At 41.9% G+C, this 22,203-nt stretch overlaps 1 protein-coding gene across 1 annotated transcript; it reads left to right on the top strand.

Moving 5' to 3' along the window:
* The first annotated feature begins 640 nt into the window (after nt 1–640).
* Nucleotides 641–20,445, top strand: LOC117248698 (coiled-coil domain-containing protein 6-like). The gene is made up of 9 exons (XM_033613918.2): nt 641–967; nt 2,146–2,295; nt 4,274–4,402; nt 5,038–5,141; nt 5,813–5,973; nt 8,058–8,214; nt 12,801–12,901; nt 15,172–15,293; nt 19,168–20,445. Exons 1-9 carry the CDS (start codon nt 713–715, stop codon nt 19,366–19,368), a joined length of 1,380 nt encoding a protein of 459 aa, XP_033469809.1. The 5' UTR covers nt 641–712; the 3' UTR covers nt 19,369–20,445.
* The last annotated feature ends 1,758 nt before the right edge of the window (nt 20,446–22,203 follow it).

The raw sequence follows: 22,203 nt of genomic DNA, 5'->3' as shown, positions 1-22,203 counted from the left end.
GCTCCATAATGAATTATAAAATAGAAGAAATAACTACAAAGCAGCCCAGTGCATGATTTAACATTTCATGTCCAACTTTAAATGGATATTTTATGCAGATTAAAACAAGACGAATCTGTTGTTACTATAGTCCTAGTTAATAAAACATTTATAGTAGTGGTACTTGATCGATCGTGGGTGTTTGTTCTAGAGGTAGAACACAGAGAAATGCTCTGCCACCCACTGATTATTTATTATATATAGCAAATCTTCCCACATCATCCTTTGTGGCCATGGAGTCATGACAACATTAGCCCTCCTTTGGGCCCGGGGCAAACATGATCTGTGGGTCCCTGTTGAGCCCCATTTTGTGGTGCTGGTGCTTTGATTGACAAATGTATTTGGGGGTGTCCAGTGTAAATTTTGCTCCGCTTAAAGAAGGGTATAAAGAGTTGTAATGATGCATGCCACACTTAAAGACTCTTATAATTCAGTTTAAAATGTGCTTTAGTGTCTGGGGCAATGTTGCCAGGTTTGCATGGTTGGTAAAGGTGCATCAAGGGCTCCTGTTTCATCTTTCAAGGATGCATCGTGCGGTACTGGAGACATCCTGACGGTGGCGCTATGTCGACACGCGTGAGCAAGGTCACACGGTGTACCATTATTCTGCTGTCTGCGCTCCTCAAACGCTGCAGCTGCCGTCCTCTTCCCTACTCCACACTGTCGCACAGCCATGGCCGACAGCGCAAGCGAGAGCGACACTGACGGAGCTGGGAGCAGCTCGGCCACCCCGATGTCGTCCTCCGCTTCAAATTCGGGCAAACCGAGCATAGTCATTTCACAGTTTCGTCTGGAGGAGCTGACGAACCGCCTGGCCTCCTTACAGCAAGAGAATAAAGTTCTGAAAATTGAGCTGGAGACGTTCAAACTCAAGTGCAAAGCCCTGCAGGAGGAGAATCGGGACCTCCGCAAAGCTAGCGTCACCATTGTGAGTAACGTTAGCTAGCTAACTAGCTACCCAGCTAGCTAGATGCTATCCTTAATAAATAGCGTTTGTCACTAAGTTGGCTGTGGCTAGTGTTGTTTGTTTGCTGCTACACAGCCAGTGTTGACACATTTAATGTGTTACATGGCAGTGTTATATATATTTGAGCACAGCATGCTGGTGTTTTGCTAGCTCCACTAACATTAGCTAGTTGGGTAGTTGCTAATTTAGCCAGCAGGCTAACGGTTGCTAGGCGGTTGGGCAGGGACAACGTTAGCCAGCTAGTTTGCTTTGTTTTGTTTTGCGTTGCTAATCTTGGCTAACATTAGCTCAACGGTTAACGTTGTGTTATAATGTGCTATAAATTAGGTGTGCACGTCACGATGCAAGTTACCGGACTGATGTTAGCTGGTAACTCACTGCTAGACACTGTCACCACGTTATGCCCAACGAGGATACGTTAACTGGGTGGAAATAAATAGCCCAGCAGCAGCACTGGCATGGACCGATGCGTCATGGCTTCATGCTCGGTTAATCAGCCTCACCTTCATAAAAATGTGTAACCGATCTGTTGGGTAGACGGGAAGTATGTAGGCCAAACTTAGCGAGCTAGCTAAATGCCAGGCTCATATGTTGGCAAAGTCAGCCACTGTGCAGCCTGTCCACCCTCTGCAAATGTGTGAGGCTTGACGAGCTGTTTTCTTTCTATTGTCCCCCCCCCCCCCCCCCCCCCCATTGTTCTTGAACAACTGACAAAATCTACCAGCTTGCAAAAACAGAATTTAGCTCTGAGGTCAGTGAAGAATGAGGATTGAGAATTTGAGACTGCAGCTAACAAGGACAGACGTATCATCACACTGTAATGCTAGCTGTTGTAGCTGTCCCAACACATTTCTGTAGTGCCCCCATGTTTCCCTCTTCCCCTCACTGTCAGTCACCCATTACTGCAATACCCCTTGAGTCATTAGGGAAAATTCTGCTTCCTCTTTGGTTGGCAGACATTCACTGCAGCATATTTTGGTTGGTGCGTATGTTTGCAGCACGCCTATTTGCATGGTGGGTTGTCGGTCAATTTAATCAGGATAAAATGTGAACATCCAACAGTTTGTGTGCCAGAGCTGAGAGTCTACTTCACTGATGTTTGGCCCTGCCACTCTCTCCCATTTGTTTCTGTCCCGCAGCAAGCAAGAGCAGAGCAGGAGGAAGAATTTATCAGCAACACCTTGTTCAAGAAGATCCAGGCCCTCCAGAAGGAGAAAGAGACCTTGGCTGTCAACTATGAGAAAGAGGAGGAATTTCTCACCAATGAACTGTCAAGGAAACTCATGCAAGTGAGTGATGTGAACAAAATAGGAAAAGTACTGCAGAGAAAAGCCTCGCATCAGTTTGAACTTTCACTCTTTCTTACTACATGACTCATCATACAAATATCACTGCGCTCCAGAGATGTTTTCTGAATGCTCAATTATGCAAAGTTTTTGTCTGCACTAGTGTCAAGTGTGCTCCGCTTGAGCTCGCTAGGTGGGTGTGTATGCACATGATGTATAAGCGCACAGCAGCTATTGCATTATCATCAACTGTATTGGTACTTGCCTGAAGCCTGGAAAGGCTCAAGATGACTTCACTGCGGCTGCTAGCTACTCTAAATGACTCTCAAATTACTCTCCTCCCGTCTGTCGGTTATTTGGTTCGGTCTGTTTTCCACATCTTATTTTCCCAACTGCAGAGTGCACAGCTCACACACACACACACACACACACGCGCATGCTTACACTTTCAATGGCTAGCTGTAGGCTGACTAATGGTTTGTTGATGTGTAAAGAAGTGGGAGTCTGGAAGGGACACATGCAAATGCCTCAGCTGCCCCTGCTTAAGGTCATACAGATGGACTTGTTTGGGCTTTTGTTATCTTGCCTTCTCACGTAACATGAAACAGACCTGTGTCTCCTTCTGCCTGTGGACTTAGTGCTGACAAATGGTCTGTAATGAGTGTGTATATGTTTTATATTCTGTACACACGTGTGTTATATTCTTGTGATGATAGAGGGAGAATTGAGCAACTATGGTCATTTATTTTAGAGTGACGTAAATGCTCATGTGCAGTAGCACTTCTGTAAACAATTTTGTCAGACCTGCGTTTACCCCAGCTTTGCTTTTGATGATGGACTTTTTACTGTAGTCTTAACTTGAGTAGCCAAACGGTGTAAGTGCCTCAGCAGGTATTTGAATCAATGCCCCTCTTTCAACACACTTTATGACCTATACGCTGTCTGTTTGATGTACGATGCAATCACTGTCCCCCTTTCTGGTATCTTCTAATGTGCCAATATGGTTTGTGTTTGTAGAGAGGAAGCTGATAAGATGTTTCAAAGTATTTTCTCCTAATGGATGCGATAATGAAGGGAAAAACCTTCACACAGTTCCCATTATGTACAGTATGTACACACACAAGCACATTGCCCCTGTTTTGGTGTTGCTTACAACTAGCATCTGCACGAAGGACAAATGAACCCAAGTGGGATAAAATGTCTCTGCAAGGTGTCCGTAGCCTGAAAAAGAACAGACATATTTTCACACAGACTAGGGTGTAGTTGCCGCTCATCACGCAGTACAGTGGGTTGGAGTTATATAGTAGCTGGTAGTTGTTTTGGCTAAAGGGAGGCACGTTATCAAAACTATTCTGAAAATTGTTGGTGTCTTAATTGGAAGAAAAATGGCTGCACTGGGTGTGGCAGAACTTACTGGCCTGATTCTTTTCAGAGCACTCAACTGTATGAATGTAGTCATTGTAAGTTAAAACAAACTGCCTTGTTTTGAGGTGTTCTAGTTGTTTCTCTTAGAAGCATAATGGAAATGGTTATTTTTCCGTCTCCAGCCTTTTCCAATGAATGAATTTACATCCCTTTCCCTGTAATGAGTAATCGCTTATATAATTCATCATGCAGCCGTCCCATTTTGAATCAGTGCTGAGCCGCACCCTTTCTTTGTATTGGTGAGCTGCCAGTGGTGGTTTCTTTAGTTGCCAAATCATTATTTTACACTGTTTACCCCTCCGGGAAGTTTAACCATGAATCTGGTAGAATTGTAACATTGACTTTCTGTTTTGTTTTACTCTCTATCTGTAAGTTAAATGTGATGATCTGACACCAGTGTGTTTGTTCACTGTGGCCATTGCATAGTTTTTATGTGACTCACCGCGAGGCTCTTCTTGTGCTCTTTCCCCTCTCCCTTCTTTCTCATCTCTCTCGTTTCATCCGCCTCCTCCTCTTTTCCTCTGGCCATGCACTGTCCTCCCCTTTTCCATCCCAGCTCCAGCATGAGAAGGCAGAGTTGGAGCAGCACTTGGAGCAGGAGCAGGAGTTCCAGGTTAACAAGCTCATGAAAAAGATCAAAAAGATGGAGAATGAAACCATCTCAAAGCAGCTCACCCTGGAACAGGTATGCTTATTGTGGGAGAGTGAGAAGTTTTCAAAGCACCCAGTGTGGAACAACATATCCCTGAACTTGTGTGTGTCCAGTTGTTGCAGCTCGAGATGCCAGAATTTCACCATCCTTAATTCTTCCCACTGAATGTTAGCTGGAAAGAACATTTTGGTCTGTGGCTGAGTCAAACCTGTGTTTGCCGAAGCCATAATGTTTCCATGCTCTGATGACAGGATTTTTTTCTGGAGATGTGCATGCATGCATTCATTGTTGCTGCTCACTCATGAATACGTCTGAGTGATGCTTGTGTAATTTTGCCCAGACAGAGGTGTAATTAAGTGATTTTTTCCCAAAAATGTGACTTAATTTCACCACAAAATCTCTCATGAGCAGCCTATTTAGCTTTGGGGTCTTTTTACATCATTTGGCAATTAAGAACTCTTTATAGACTGTTCTGTAATGATGTTTTTCTATCACAGTGGCTGTATCACAAGCAGGCGTACAGACTGTAGCTCTGAAAGAAGCGCTTATCTGGGCAGAGACCTTGGGTTTTCAGTACAGTGTGTTTGTGTGCTGTCCTGTGAATTCTTTTCAGCATCAAGGTTTTTCTATCTCTGAACATCACCTTCTGCTTTCCTTTTATTCTCCAGTTGAGACGGGAGAAGATCGACCTTGAGAACACATTAGAGCAGGAACAAGAAGCCCTGGTCAACAGACTGTGGAAACGCATGGACAAACTGGAGGCTGAGAAAAGGTGCGGAGCGATCATATTATGTGTTAACCATTTCAGGATCTTAGAGATGAAGGACGTTTTTGAATCTGCCTGGAGTCAAAGCTTGTTTTCAGCAACATCTTGTTTCTTTCATCTTTAATCTGTGGATCATCTATTGATCAACTAATCTATCAACTGGCTAATAATTTCGGCACTAGTCAGTAAACAGCCTTCATTTTTTTAACATGGTGGCACAAACACACGATAACCCTCTTGTATAAGTACACCGCATAATTCGCGCCCCTCTCATAGATACACACACATTTACAGGCACACACAAAATGCCCACCTGTCACCTGTCAAACAAGTGACTCAGCTTCACTTATGATGCAGGATAAAATTACTAATGATTGATTACCGGAAGCTTTCTGATTTTTTTTATTTTTTTTTTATTACACATTTTCAGGGTAATGTTTTACAAAAGAGAAAATAACAATATCCTGAATAATTACCTCCTAAAGGGCGTGTTTGTATATGTAACTTGTGTGAAGATGCATCAAAGGAGGAAAGGTTGAAAAGAGTTTTAATTTTCAGAAATCAAGTGACTTGTCTAATATTCAGCCAAAGATTTTATTTCAAAGAGTTTGTCGTCTCCCCATCATTTCTGTTAATTAATTATAATCACAGTGTGTCGTCTTTGTTTTCTAAACTAGAATCCTCCAGGAGAAGTTGGACCAGCCCGTATCAGCTCCTCCCTCCCCAAGAGACGTTTCCATGGAGATAGACTCACCAGAGAACATGATGCGGCATATCCGTTTCCTGAAGAATGAGGTGGAGAGGCTGAAGAAAAGCCTGCGCACCACTGAGTTGCAGCGTAAGTGGCCTCTCAACTTGTCACATGATCCAGGGGAGCGTGGGCTCTGAAGGGGCAGATGCCCTCAAGTGTTGATTCAGGATGCGATTGGTAGAGCTGATCTTCTGATAAGCTGTGGGGGGCGAATTCACCCTGCACCCAGGCAGGGGTTGTTTTCAGTAGACCAGAAAGAACAGGATACGCTCTGGCCTTGTCTGACACTGTTTACATCCTCATTCACTGGTCGTAAAGGTATATGAAGAAGTGGAACTGAGCAGTGGTTAATAAGAGGCCTTCCTTTTAAAAGGTGTGCCCATTACTCCAGAGCATCTCAAACAGGGCAAAGGGGTTTATTTTGTTTGTTATTTTGGTTGAAAGCCCATCTAATGAGTATGTAACATGAGGACGCACTCTTACTAACATGGCAAGCTACACCCCAAGTCCATCTGTAGAAAGTTGTGACCTAGAAATCAGAGACACAGGTAATGTACCATACCAGCTCCAGTGTGTACTATATGTTACATACATTAATACTGCATGGAAATGCAAGCAGGTACCATTTTAAGAAGTGTCCTTGATGCATTCAAGGACGCCTTTGAGGACTGTTGTGAAATGTTAGCCTGATGGTGCATTCAAGAGCACTCCAGCATCTCAGACTTTTATAAGATCTGCCTTTTTCTAAATGCATAAAACAATCACAGGAGTAATATCTGTGTAATGGCATCTCCACATACTTTCTTTGTTTTTTTTTTTTTGTTTGTTTTTTTTTAATTCTTTTATTTTATATAGGACCCCTATTAGCTGACAGTGTAGCCAGTTATAATACTTGGGGAGAGAATCCTACGATACTAGGTTGTTTTAAAAACGAATGCACCAGGAAGAAGTTTTCAAAACAGTTACAACTGTATTTAGTCTTATGCCGCTAAAGTACTTAGAACATCAGATGTTCTCTGTGAATAACAGCCCATCTTATCGAGGTTTCAGTTCTCTTGAATTAGATTTTCATACCTTTTTTAAAGGAGAAAAATTCTGCCAGGAAGTTGTAATATTAATCTAAAAATATAGATGGTATTCAGATTGAAAATGTGTCATTCAGCGAGGTGATAATAACCGTCTGAGGACAATAAGAGGTCTGCGGGTGAAAATTAAATGGAAGGAAAAGATGTATTCACAGCTCTCGCCTTCTTGAGACATCATGACTTGATTTATGATTTTAGGGAACATCAGAAACAGACCACAAAATTATCCAGCAATTAAAGAAAGAAACAATCAGTATTGCTGTCGGATTTTTTAATATTGTAGCTTGTGTTGTTGCAGGTGGCTATAGCCAATATTATTAGACAACTGTACACCCAGTTTGTCTTTTGGATTTACTTTCATAACTCCACAAATATGTACAGTAGGGCAGTGTTATGTTTAATTTGGTCTCTGTAAGCCTGTAACACAAGGTACTTACACTCACACACAATAACGACAAGCTATCTCCTCCTAGTATCTCTCTCTTGATGAACATGTCACTGGCCTGCTTTAATAAACTCTCACCTTCACTCTAATTTAGTTAGTCACTGGATTATCAACTGTGTTTGCACATTAAAATGTGTTCTACTAAAGCACACAGGGCGTGGACAACCTAGCAGAAGGATCTTACAGTACAGCAGCAAACATTATCTTAACATTAATAACACTTGTTTGTTAGTCAGACATTCAGAAGTGTTGAATCAGCTCAGTATATCTTAGAGACATTACTTAATGGAGATTAGTCTGGACACATCCCAGGGAGTGTCTCTCAGCATTATTTTGCCTATGCTGTGTTTTTGCCACTAGAGGGAGCTGTCAGTCCAACTTTTGACTCATGTTCTGAGAAGATGAGTCAAGTATCAAGACAGTATTGCTGCTGAAAACAATACCATGACATCACTTGTGTTGTGTGTCTGTAGTGATTGGCATTGACCCTGTCACTTTTTTATGTTTGTACAAGTGCAGCAATTTTGACATGCTGTGCATTAATGTATTTGTTGTTATTGTTAATGTTGAAACACAGTGGCCAGGATGTGATCTAGACAATATCTCAACTGATGTCATCTGTTCTGCGCGTCCCCTCCCAGACACAGAGAAGCGTGCCCAGTACATCGAGGAGGAGCGACACATGAGGGAGGAGAACATCCGGCTGCAGAGAAAGCTCCAGAGAGAAATGGAGCGCAGGGAGGCCCTGTGCAGACAACTGTCGGAGAGTGAATCCAGTCTGGAGATGGATGACGAGAGGTAGAGGAGGGGGCACACGGCTGGGCAGATTATCAAAACAGTCATCTTAACACAGGGGTGCAAAATCACATGTGTCAGCAAATCTAGTGAGGTGGTAGAGAGACACTTCATCTTAGTAAATGGAGAGGCATTTGGCTCCATTGGCCACAAGCTGCTGATTGGATGAAGGGAGCTTGAACCTGTGAGAATGAAAAGATGAAAGGGAAGGATGCAAAAGGCGCCCCAGCACACAACAGTTGCTTTTCCAGTTTTGATTTAGCCCGTAGCTGCCAAGATTGCTTCAGACACCAGCGCTGATACAGGCGGACATCAAAATAATTAGCAGTAGCTTTAGTTTCTTTTTGCCAGGTTTGTGTTAGTGTGATGTAACTGAAAATGAGCCAAACTATCAGGATCACTTACGCCAAAGACTGCCTTCTTTCCCTGAGCGAACAGCACAGTCAGACTCCAATGTGCGATTCCTTTTTCTACTGGCAGCCATTACCCTAATAGCTCGGGCACCCAAGTGGAACCCAGATGGTTCCCCAGTCCGATGTGAGATCGAAACAGCAATGTGAGTTTGCTGTGATGGCTTTAAGGCTCAGTATACAATCACAAAGACACTTAAACACTGCCCCATGTCCCTGAATATGAGATAATCTACCAAGATTAAGTATTGTAAACAGCTTATCATTATGTTTTTATATTGATTATTGCAGTGACTTTACTGCCTGTTTTGTCAAGTGTTCTTTTTATATCGGCCTATTAAGATTTTATGCCGAGTATGCGCTTGTTATTTGAAGCACCACTACAGGGTTTTTTTTTAATTGTAACCATAATGATAGAATCATTGTAAAGAAACGAAAAGAAATACAAGAAATTGTATGTGAAAGGGCATTTACATGAACTTTCTAACGGCTAAAATCAGTTTGCAACTTTCCTGTGTTGTCGCTCTCAGCAGTGGCAAGAGGGCGTAAAACATGCAAAACCACCAGGGCTGTTTATAATGGCAATATTGTAATGCCGTGCTTTTGACCGGCCAACCGCAAGGAATGGCAGGCATCCACCACATTACCATGTTCATGTTTTTAATTCGTGTCATGGGAGCACGGCATGTTTACTTTGTGCTACAGATGCCATCAGCTGAGCGTCTGTTCTGCACTTAGAGCTGCATTTTCGCCATTTTTTGTGGTTGCCGAGAGTTGAAAAATATTCAACTTTGGGTGAAACTCTGCAGCCACTCATCACTCGTTTTTACCCAGCCGTCCAGTCAAAGTGAAGGAGTGGCAGGACAAATACCACAAAGACCAACAGTCACATCAATGAAAAAACAACAACAATGCGGCAGAAACTAATGCTGAACCCACACAGACCGGTCTGTCCGTCCTCTCTCCTTGTGTGTTTTAGCCTTCCCTTCATCCAGGGCAAGCACTCTACCCAGCGCCGACAGTTTCATTCTCATGCTCGTACTGTGTCATTGACTGTGTTTACAAGGTCTTTTGTATCCCGGTTTTGAGGCTTATCCCTGCTTTGAGCATATCCGGGGTATGATGTTTACATGGAACACAGAGAAACCCAGTTATTCATATCCCTGTATACATGATAAATACCAGTAACTCGTTTTCTGATCACTGCATCCTATCTGCGCAGGCGTGTGTTACGTCTTTTACGTCTTTTGTTTACAACAGATTGAGCGGGAAATGTGATATATTTATTATATTTAGAAGTAAAACAAAAATGAGACCTCTGTGGCTTCTAGCGGGCTTAGCATTAGTAGCTTGTCCGCAACAGACTTGAATAGGTCGACATTTCTGTGTCTTCTGCCGTCTAAACACGTAGTTATGTTGAGTTCTTTCATCATTTTCAGGCAAAATTCGGTCTCTTCGTCACTCCAAAAATGGGAAGCTCTCGTTGCCGCCATGTTGCTTGTATATCTGGTGCGTCACTCTGGCGCCTGCGCACATGACGGGCAGCCATCAGAGACCGGGATAAGGCGTATACATGCTCCAGTTGCCCGGCTTTTATCAGAGTACTCCACGTGGCAAAACCGGGTTTCTTGAAACCGGGAAAAGGGCATAACCCAGTTTCTGAATTCGGGATATGGTGTTTACATGCACAAACACAAAAACGGGATACTTACAAAACCCAATCACAACCGGGATACTAAAGACCTTGTAAACACACTCAGTGAAAGCAAATGCAACCAAAGCATCTCACCTGGCAAAACGTTGCACCCCTTATTGCGCCACATTGCCCTTCTGTGTTCTGCAATGTGTCGTCTTTGTTGTTAAAAAGCACCAATAAACCCAAAAATAGCCTAATAATGAAGCTTATTTACAAAGCACCTGATTCAGGATAAATTAAGTAAATTGTGAAAACAACCCAGTAGCTCAGTGGTTTGAGCAGGCATCCCAGCTTCCAGCTTGCGGCCCATTGCTGCATGTCATCCCCTGTCTCTCCCCCTTTCACACCTAAGTCTGTCCTATCTAGTAAAGGCAAAAATCCGGAAAAATAATCTTTAAAAAAGCAACAATGAATGGTGATAATACCGCATTTCAGGCTATTAAGCCACTCTTAATCACTGCAGGGGAAATTTGTACATGTAGCAACTCTAAAAACCACCAGTACGGTCCTCAAAAAAAACAAATGATAAATTTAAGAAAATAAACAAAACTATGTCAACTACAAATGTAAATCACAAGTTGCATCACGATATGATACTATATTGATTCTTTGGACAATTATGTGATATGTGATGATGCCACAAAGTCCACAGGATACCAATTTGATTCAGTTTAGGAGCCTGTGACTGATATGAGATGATATCAGTGAATATCCCTGTTGTTTCTTGGCAGCTTACCATTATCTGACTGGAACTAGGCCGCTAGTAGCTGAATGTTTAGGAAGGAGGTGCACTTTGACGGAAATGATGACACAGACATGCCATGGCTATTTCAAGATACAGGTGTATATTAAAGATGTTGATAATTGAGTCAATTTATCAATCCACATCGAGGTGTCATTTCCCCCCTGATGTAAACACATGCAGGGCTCCACAGTGCAAGCGTTTCACTCGCATTTGCGACTAAAAATAGGTGTGTGCGAACTGTAAAAAATATCTAGGGGCACATGTGCGCATGAAATAATCAGCCAAAGCAGCCTATATTTTTGTCAATAAAAAAATATGATAATCTAACCGCAAATGTTGGGGGAACTCCAGCCGCCTTCCCTCTTCCCTCTTCCTTGTGTGACACGGTTATGGGCGGTTTTCCAAGCCACTGTCGGCACAATGAATATAAGTCCCAGCGTGGACATAACCTAAGTCAAAGTGTGGAGGAGATGGACTGGGTGGATCTCCGGGGAAGCCTGCTCCGTTCTCCCCGTAGTTCAAATAATTTCAACTCTGAGCGCAGCGCTCGGGCGGAAAATCAGAGCGGTGCGCGACACCAAGGGTAGCGGTGCCGCTGTTGCCCTCTCCATAGACAAACAATGGGACAGCCAGCGCAAAGCGGTTTTACAGCTGATCATGTGTAGAGGCCTTTAGGGACCATTCGCCACGGTACTGCTGCTGGGCAGGGTGGAAATAAAGCCCTTTTCACACAGAGCGCGCAAAGCGCAGACCTCGGCCGACGAACCCATTCATTGTGTATGTGCTACCGCGGCGCAAGAGTGCACTGCTCTGCCGCCAAGCTGAGCGGCACGCGAGGGGGGCACATGTCGCGGCGTCTGCGCGCCGCCAGCCTGCGCTCGAATTGAAATTTTTTTAATTTCACCGCAACGTTGTGACGACACCTCGGAGCCGCGCGTCCAATAGCAAAGAAGAGTCTGAAATAGACCTGGAAGTGGTCACCATGGAGCTGTAGCTCCTGAATGAGCCTGTCCAAATCCTGTCCTCTGCGCCCTACCCCGTGGTGGGCGCCGCGAAAGCTCTGTGTGAAAGAGGCTTAAGTCCTGCAGAGTTTCAGAGGACCTGGAGAATGTTTTAGGATAGTAATAACATTATATAAGACAATCATATTGCAAAGATAATATATATAAGATAATAACATTAAAGACAAAATTAAATTGCAATACTTTTTCAAAACTTGATGATTTTACCTTTCTGTACATTTTGTATACAAATTCATTAAATAATTTTGCTTGTAAATGTCTATTTGCATCACGTTTATTACAGAAAACACATTTGATCAATTTACATTGTGCCCCTAAAGTTCTTTGTGCGCTCCTTACTTTTTCAACTTAGGAGCACATGTGTTCCTTGGGAAAAAAGGTAGCGTCAAGCCCTGACATGTCTACACTGGATTCTTCTTTGATCAGTCTCAGCTGTTAGATAACATATCTTTATCTTTAAAGACTTGAAAACATGTTTTTCTCACATAGCAGTTTGGCTAAATTGAGCACCTTTAGACACCAACTTTAAGTAGCCATAAAAGAGCTTTTTACATTTTATCTTAAGCGGTTAGAAATAACTATTTTCATTTGTCATGATATAACTCTTTTTTTAGTCTAGCCAACTTCTTGAATAGATGGATTGATTGTTTTTTTTTTTTTTTTTTTAGACAGAAAATCTGCTGATTTTTTATAACCTGGTAATCGCATCTTTACAGGTACTTCAACGAGATGTCTGCACAGGGCTTGCGAGCAAGGACTGTGTCCAGCCCCATCCCCTACACCCCCTCCCCCAGCTCCAGCCGACCCATATCTCCTGGTAGGTACTTTTCAGATGGCCACTGTCCAGGAAATATAGCAGTCATCAAGTTATATTGCTTCAACAGGAATGGCCAACAAAACAATAAAAAGCACGTTTGATATCAATTGATATCCTTAACATTGAAAACTATCATATCTCGTGATGAAGAAGGAACGAACATCTATTGATAAGTCGATGTCTTTTAAAAGTCAGTGAAACCATAAATAAATCCCTGGTTTCGATGGCAGTTACATAAAAATGTTTGCCCTCATTCTGTGTCCATTAAAATCCACTTCTTGCTCTCTTCCACGACACATCTGACAACATCTGCAGCCCTCGTTTCTGTGGAAATTAGAAGAGTCGTAAAATCATGCTTGCATAACGAATGCTTGCCTGCCAAATTCATTTCTCTGATTAAGATTCATGAAAGAAAAATGATTTTGTTTTAACTAGAGTTAGCTACTGAATTATTGAATACCAAAGTAATTAACAGAAACAACACTTGTTTTAGGTTTATTAGATATTCAGGAAGTTCCATGAAAAAAGATTCACAAGGAATAATTTATCTTCTCTTTTGTTTATTTCAATACAGTTGATAATGAGATGTTAAAAGTTTAAAAGTACTGAGTGAGTAAATGTTTGTGAGAGCAAGAAAAGTGCAGGAAAATAAACTAATGAGGGAAAAGCACATTAAAATGTATATATTTGGCATTTTTTTGGAAAACCAAAATGCCAGTCCTACAAACTGCACCAGTATTTAAAGGGATAGTTCACCCGAAAATCAAAAATACAGATTCTCTTACCTGTAGCGGTATTTATCAATCTAGATTTTGGTGTGAGTTGTCGAGTGTTGGAGAAATCAGCTGTAGAGATGTCTGCCTTCTCTTCAGTGTAATGGACCTAGATGACACTCAGCTTGTGGTGCTCAAAGTGCTAAAAAAAAAAAAAAAGTATTTGAATAACTCAACAGCAATGTCTCTTTCCAGATATCATGTCCCAGTTCTTCAGAATAATCCACAGCACTTGTTGTGAGCAGTTTCATGGAGGAAATATTTTCTCTCTACCGAATTACACCCTCCAACCAAATCACTGCACAGACGGATAAGCGCATCTACTCAGGGACAAAAGGCTAGAGTAGCAACGCACACTGATCAAGCGGAAAGTTGGTCACGTGCCCTCTAGTGGCGGGATAGCGCGTTGCATATCCGACCAAGGACTGACTGAACTTCAGTATTGCTGCATTGCTGCCGACCAGGAATTCTTGTGCGTTTCCAAAGTCAAGCAAACGTAAAAGCATAGTCTACCATAATAGGAGCATCGATGACCCGTTTACAGGTAAAAAAAACACCAACAAAAAAACAGTTGTCTACCATAATGTTACTCTCTACATTTTGAAATAAACAAATTATAAGCATGACTTAATACGACCAAGACACCTAAAAGTAAAAACAAGGCCGTTTAATCAACTTACAAGCAAGTGTGCGTCAGACATACTGTAAGTGAATGGGTTTTCTGGTCGGAAAGGTAATGCCCTCATGCCTCACTAGAGGGCGCGCGAGGCTTAACTTCAGCATACCACAGTCAATGGAAGTGTCGTCACTCTGGTATTGTAGGGTCCTAACCTTAGCTAGCTCAGTGGTGCTAGGTGAGCTAGCAGTAGATGCACGCTTCTTTTTGCATAGTGACACAGTTGGCAAGTGTAGTTCGGTAGAAATAAAATAGTTCTTACATGAAGTTGCTCACAACAAGGTCTGTGGATTATCTTTAGAAACCAGGTCATGGTCTTGGAAAAAGACGTTGTTGTTGAGTTTTTCAAATGTATCTGTGCCATCTAGTTCCATTATATTCAAGTGAAGCCAGACATCTCTACAGCCCCTATCTCCAACGCTCTGCAACTCGCACCAAAACAATCTGATAAAAAGCATTTTAAGTAAGATAAGGAAAGTATGTATTTTTGACATACCACAGCCACTCCAGGTCTGCTTGGTCATGTTTGGTGTGATTCAGCAGGATATCAGATTACAGCCTAAATGTTTGCATAGTGATAAGATTGTCCTCACATGGCCGAGCACTTCTGTTTCTCTGTGTTGTCAGCCAGGTGCAACTTGCTTTTACCTATCATGCTAGGCCTTGAGTAATCCTAGAACTGGTTTTAAGGAGAGAAATAGCAGCATTGTCAATCTGAATAAGCAGAATTGAATTAATCGTTCAATATTAAGACTTGGACCTAAAGTACATACAGTCTGTGCAAATTTCTCTTCATGTTTGTTTTCCTGTGTTTGTCACAGGTCTCTCATATGGCAGCCACACAGTTGGCTTCACTCCTCCCGCTACACTGTCCAGAGCTGCCATCTCCCACTACAACACCCCCGCCCTGCACGTCCACGGAAGCTCCTCTCACGCCGTAGCGGTAAGTAACATCCACCCTCACCTTCTAAAGCAGACATCTCACAAAAGTTTTTTTCATTTTTTGCTGAGATTTTGCTGAGTTTGTTGTAGTTGTTGGGAGTTTGCAACCATGTAGATCAAAGAGTTAGGAATTCCAATCAAAATTCTAGTTGCTCAGTAAGTAATCGACAATAATAATTTATTCGCAGAATTGCTCGCATTTTATGATATAAAGTAAACTGCTTACTAGAAATGATGAATACACTTAATGCTAAGAAGTTAGATTATAATCATCACCACAGGCACATTTAGGAGTGTAATTTAGGCTCTTTGCACGTGTCGGTATAGTCTTTACACTAGAGGCTGACATTTTTTCTGGAATCCTGTGGGTCAGTTTCGCTCCTCATCCCATGACTTGGACAGGACCAGGGCTGGAAATTAACTTTTTTTGTCCACCTGCCACCGTGGCTGGTGGATTCTAGTATCTATCAGCCACTCAGAAGATTACCATTGCATTTTGGCTGGTGAGTGAACCAAATGTAGCAGCCACTTGCATATTTTATCAGCATTTGGCTGGTGGCTGGTGCTCATTTCCAACCCTGGACAGGACAGGAAAAAAGGGAGTGGGCTGGACAGAAATTATAATAATGATATTGAGCTAAAAATGTGAAGTCAGCAGCTGTTAGATGTTTCCACAGAGCAGAAGAAATACTTGATCATTTTATCTTAAGTATGTGAAGTAAAAGGAATCTTTTGTTAAGATAATATTTTTGCAGTTGCATTGCTTACTTCCGTTGGCATGCCACCAGAGCACATGAACTGTCTTTTCCTTTGTTTCAATGTCCAGGCTGGTGTTGTTTGCTAATACAGTTGTATTTCCGTACCTCAGCACAGTGGATTTGACATGAAATGATGACTATGACGTTACCTGCTGTCTTTAAGTTGTAATCTAAAGGTGTTTACATCGATATCTTTCGGACTCTGTACGTTCTAGTTCTTTTTATGTATATCAGCAAACTGTAAAAAAGGGTTACGAGTCCTACATTGTTCACCGAGTATAGGTGTGAACATTTACATAACTTAAACCTGCAAACGGAAATTGGCTCAGACATCACTCCGATATTGTCGGTACGACACACATATAAACCTGCGCTTACGTAATTGTCAGTGATACCAGGAGAACATAACATGTCTCCATAAATGTCCGAAGGTTAAGTTGGCCGTGCTGTTATCTTTTCAATAACAGCGATAAATGAATCAACCCACTTTATCTGCGTCAAGTATATTTCTTTATTAACTTATCTTTTATACTTTTATTAAGATTTTATACCAGGGTTATCATCCATTAAAGCCTTTCTCTGAACCAACTAATATGCTTTTAGTTTCCGTTATGACTGACACCTACATCAGTTGTGACACAACAAGGTTGTATGAGTCAGCATGACCTCAAGTATGTGTGTTAATATTGGGGGGTTTTTCTTGTAAACTTTCTGAATATATTGCTACTGTTTAGATGGTTTTATGAAAGAAACCCATAAGGAGTAATTTAAGCATGAATGTTCTGACAATAGACATAGAATGAACATTGAACTCTTAGCCGTGGTTATTTGACTAGGACAAACAATGGTAATTGTTGTTGTGTGTTATGGCGACAGTACGCGTCAGCAGGGCTGTGAAGTCGGTCACACTCACTAGTTTGAGGACTTTGTTTTGGTTTTGGATTTAAATGGGTCACCACACTCCTTCATGTATAATTGCGAAATTATTACTGCATAAGAAAAAGCCGTATCACATATACAAAAATATGTGCCAATCAACCGTACTCTCAGGACAAAGTGACATCCTGTATTTCCATGATCAGTCACTGTGGTATAGGAGTTACAGGGTGTAAATTGTGGTCAGTTGCTTGCTAGCTGGATGGTCAGGGCTTGTAAATAAGTGTCTCCATGCATTTTTTTTCCCTTAACACAAGTCATGTACAGATGAAGTTCAGCCACCTCCTTGGCTCAGTTGTAACGTTCCACCTCCCAGAAATCTCTAAGAAGAGGATACACAACTGTCACCACTGTTCAGCTTGATGAATGGCTGAGCTGACACGTTGTCTGTACTTCACGGCTGATGTACCAGTTGTTTTGGATTATTTTGTTCTTGTGTCATATGTTGTTCACATACCAGGTACTTTGTTTTGGAATAATATCACTTCTAGGAACAGGCTCTGTTATTCAGAGGGGTTTCTGTTGGGTTTAAACCAGTTTAAAGAGGGATTATAAACGAATGTAGGAGACATGTCCTCATTGGCACAGCTCTTATTTTTACCTGCAGTGCTGGAACACTCGAGTTTTGAAATATCTGTATTACTGATGGGAACACTGCCAGTCTGGTACGACTCAGGTCACTGTGACCTCTCAACTGAAACTGACATCTCTGACTACTTCTTTGACCTCATGCTAAGATGTTACAGTTTTTTACCAGCAGGACCTTATGGAGTTCTTTTGTTCATCAGTAATGTACTTTGTTAAATGTATTACACATTCAAATGTTTACTAGGGGTGCACCGATGGGGAGATTTTGGGCAAATACTGACACCAGTGTTTCATACTGATGATTTTTTGTTGTTATTGCCCCTTTTGTGTCTGGAAAACGAAGAAATCTTCATTGTAAAAAAAAAATCATTTTAAATTCATACAACCCTCCATTCCACTGTCTTTGAATGAGCACAAATACAACCATACAAATTTATGAAACAGCCTTTAATATAACCTTTCACATAAGGAACAGATTTTGTTTTGTTTTTTAAAACCGCTTCAAAAGCCTACTTACCAAATCAACATCCCCCCTCTAATATCTGTTTTATATTGCTGTGAAAACATCAACAAATCTTTCCTTCAAATAACTTAACTTATTCCGGAGTCTCACCAAAAACTGAATTTTACAGGATTACATTTGAACACATCATGTTTTCTATTGTCTCTAGGTCAGCGGGACGCCAATAGTTTCAAGCCCTGCTTTTTCGCCTGCGTAAAATTGATTTGACCCAACAGAAAACATCGGCTGCTGCATTTGTGAATGTCATCTTATTTGCAGATAAGCCAGTGGCTGTCATCAAGAAGAATGTCAGCCGATACCAGTGTTCAGTTGGTGCATCCCCAAGATATATGACCTATTAGGAACTGTCTTGCTGTCATAATGTTGGCACGTTTTGGGGAAGAGGTTCAGGGTGACACCTGATTTAGTCGACCACCTTATAAGGTTGAAGTTCAAAGCATGATGTTAAATCATTTTATAGGCAGCTGAAGGAATTTATTTACTGATTAAATAATTCTGTTTTAATCCCTTCAAATGCAGCCTGTTCCTTCCATACTTAGACCTCTTCCCACTGAAGTGTGCTGTTATATAGCCCTGCCCCCATCTCCTTCTTCCTCCCTCTCTGGTATGTTACATCCACTCATTTCTCTTGATGAATGTGGATGGTACAGACCACATCTCTCCCATCACCACTCGGCCCACCCAGGAGTTAAACGAAGAAAGAACTCCATGTGGGAGATCAGAACCTCAGACAGATTAATTTTTCTCTAAACCCCCTTTTTTCTTTTCTCTTTCCATTCCTCTGACTGGAATTACTGTTGTCAGGTCATGACCACTGGCTCAGTGGGAGAACCATGACTAAGACAAGTACAGTAACCTCCACACTCACAATCTTATTTTCCTTCAGTGGTTTTTAAGCCTGGAAACACTGTTGATCAAAAGTAACTGCTACAACCACCTCTTTTATACACACTGTTATTCAAACTTACCTTCTTACTGTATCTGCCTAAAACGAAACAGAAACTGTGCTGTGTAGTCGTGTTATACAAGATGAAGCAATTTTATTGATTTTTTTTCTTTCTCTCAAACAGAGGCCCTCACCAAGAAGAAGCGCCAGCCCCGACAAATTCAAACGTCCAACGCCCCCACCCTCCCCCAACACGCACTCAGGGGCCCAGCAGGCTCAGCCTCCGCTACCCCCACCAGCTCAGCCCATGGTCCAGTCCATGTCCTCCCCGGCAGCTATGTCGCAGCACGCAGCAGCAGCACAGCAGCCTCCCTCCCAGCCTTAACGCAACACACAGTCTCTGTCTTTGCGCGAGAGCGCGCCCACTGAATGCCACGACGCTACCGCAACAGCAGCTTCCATCATTACCAGCTCTGGAAGTCAAGTTTCTTACTCTTTACCAACTCCACAAAAGAAGCAGCTTCAAAAGTTTTCGAGGGGCAAGAAACAAGACGGCGGCTCACCCTCAGTGAAGCTTGCCGCCTGCCAAATCCACACGTGGCGTTGCTTAACTACTCTTAAAAGGAATGGATGGACTCAAAAATAATCGCTTCTGGGATTTGTAGGCCAATTATCTGTTCCACATTCTGTCTTGTACATGATGTTTTTTTTTTCTTTGCTTGGGACTTTAGCTGGTTGGAATTGATGTTGTGGCGCTTCTAAGATAGCACAAACAGCACATAAAGTATGTTTCATGGTGGTGTTTTCCGATAGGTTGGATGTTTGGATCAATGGATGGATGTATGGCTAGAGAAATGGACGAGCTTGATAGATGGATGTGGTCGATTCTTTTCATGCCTATAATATGACACTTGATTGCAGTAATGTACTCCACACCGGCTCACCCCACCCCCCTTTGTCTCCGCAGCAGTGTCAACAAGTCACCACGGCCCCAAGCTTAACACAGCTTTGATTAGGTCAACAAGAGGTGTCACAAAAGACTGCTTTGGAGTTCCTCCGTTATAGGGCATTGATCAAAGCGAGCTCACGCCACAGTTATTTTAGTTTCTAAAAGCATTCAAGGCTCCGCTGCTCTTCAGTTATAACGAAAAGGAAAAAAAGCTTAAAGGAGGATGGACACTGGTACATAAACCACAGATAAATGTCGCCTTTTGAGGTGTTTAAAAATGTAGTCTGAGGTGTTACAACTTAGTCATGTACTCAGTCTCTTCTCTGCTCTCTTCTCTCTCTCTCTCTGGTGTATTTCTGAAAGCTTCTATCATCCTTGTGGATATTCCTCATCAGAAAAAGGAAAAAAAACGTAATGCTCTTTACACTAAATATACATACTGCTAAAACATTCTAAATGAATGGTACTGTTGAACTAAATTTCTATGTATGATTAAAGCTCTTGAGATGACGACTTCTGTTTTTAATTGTCCGTTTCATGAATGGTATTAGTTTCTTATTTGTGGGAACTGTGTGTGTTTAAAAATTGATGAGGAAGCTCCATAGGCTTCAGAGCTGTTGCAAATGATGGTCTGTCCTTCATGATAATTTTTCTACATCCTAACAGGTGCACAGTTTCTCAATTGGATTGATGTTATTGTGTCTTTTTGTCCCACCAAACCCCAACAGCAGCTGATGGAAAACATTTGTTCCCTTTAACAAATCTGCACCATCAAAGCTCGCACATGCACATAGTGGGAAACCATGCGTTTCTCATATTACACTGATGTCTCAGGCTTCACTGCACTTCAACACTGGTAAGATTTAATATTTTATTGTCATCTTACCACCATGATTTATGGCCTTGTAATGTGTGACTGGAATACAGCCTCAGAGATCTGCTACCATGGCTTTGTAGACTGAAATGTTGTTTACATACTGCATGTGGAACTGGTGAGCAGTGGGTGACAAGCTTACATCAAATGGCTGCAACTAATAATGATTTTCTTAAAGGGCGAAACCAAACCACATCAAAACAAAGGAAAAAAACTACAAGAACCAGTGGAATTTTGTTCTTTCTGAGGTGGGAAAATTCCTTAATGTGTGAATGTGTGTATGAGTCAGAAAAGGACAACATATAAAACTGTTTGGATAGAAACTGGTTAATTTGGATTTTCCTGTTTGAAGAAGAAGCCTTTCCATTCCTGCTCCGGTCAATATTGACCAGCACAATATTTATGTACACGACTTGCTTCATATCATTAAGTATATTAAACATAATGCTGAAGGTATTAGCTAATACAAAAAGTGTATGTTGCTCTGCATTGTCTACTTTCAGGCCAAGATCACAACAAGTTGACTGCAGTCTGTGGCCTGGGCTGACTTCATGGAGTACAACTGTATCGCCACCATGCTTCGTATCTTTGGTTGGTTCAGTTCTTTCTGATAACTATCACTCCCTGTCTGTGATATGCAATTGTGCTAGTCATGGGAATGTCATGATACTTGTCAGAAATACAACAATGAAATGAAATTACAAACCACTGGGTTGCTTTAACATGAACCTGGCTTTCACTCGTGGTCTTGACTTATGTAAATGAATCCAGTATTTGTTCAGGTTTTTCAGGATGAACCAAAAGGATGGACCCATCAAGACAGACCTAGCCATGCTCCCAGTAGTGCTAAAAGCTGAACTCTATAATCAGTCCTCTTGTGATGTTAATCTGTTGTAACGCAACTGCATCATGTGATAAGCCTCTTGCACACAGTGCCTCCATTGACTCTTGATTCTGTGCCAGTGTGTTACTTCCATTTCCTAGTCGACATGGTTTTAACTGGTTCTAACCGGCTGAAGACTGGAGGAGTGTTTTCCATATATCAATCATTCCAGGATCATTTAACATGGTAAACCTTTGTAATGTAGGTGCAATAACCCGTGGTGGGAGGAGAGCGGAGCAAAGATGACAGCCTACGTAACACATTAGGCTTCCATTAGGTCTCTACAGGTAACTGTAGCTCATTCACACATACAGTTGGTTCAGTCTCACCAGAATCAAAATATACACCCCATGACGTATGTCTTTGTCCAAAGACTTGCTGAGCGTTCTGATACAACTCAAGTGTACTCTGTTTTTCTACCATGTCACAGTGCTCTCTCTTGGTGCTGAAGCCCGCAACCTGAACTAATCCAAGCAGGAATCTGGACTGGAGGCTCAGGGTGGCCATGCTGGAC

This window comes from Epinephelus lanceolatus, chromosome 17 (assembly GCF_041903045.1).
Source record: "Epinephelus lanceolatus isolate andai-2023 chromosome 17, ASM4190304v1, whole genome shotgun sequence".
Taxonomy (NCBI): Eukaryota; Metazoa; Chordata; class Actinopteri; order Perciformes; family Serranidae; genus Epinephelus; species Epinephelus lanceolatus.
Note: the sequence above shows the minus strand (reverse complement) of the source record. Positions and strands in the feature narration are given on the sequence as shown.

Bases quoted from the DNA above. Each gene is read 5' to 3' on its own strand.
- LOC117248698 (XM_033613918.2), top strand. From the start codon at position 713: ATGGCCGACAGCGCAAGCGAGAGCGACACTGACGGAGCTGGGAGCAGC. The intron at 8,215-12,800 runs GTAGAGGAGGGG...GCATCTTTACAG, and splicing joins CTGGAGATGGATGACGAGAG to GTACTTCAACGAGATGTCTG. The intron at 15,294-19,167 runs GTAAGTAACATC...TCTCTCAAACAG, and splicing joins GCTCCTCTCACGCCGTAGCG to AGGCCCTCACCAAGAAGAAG.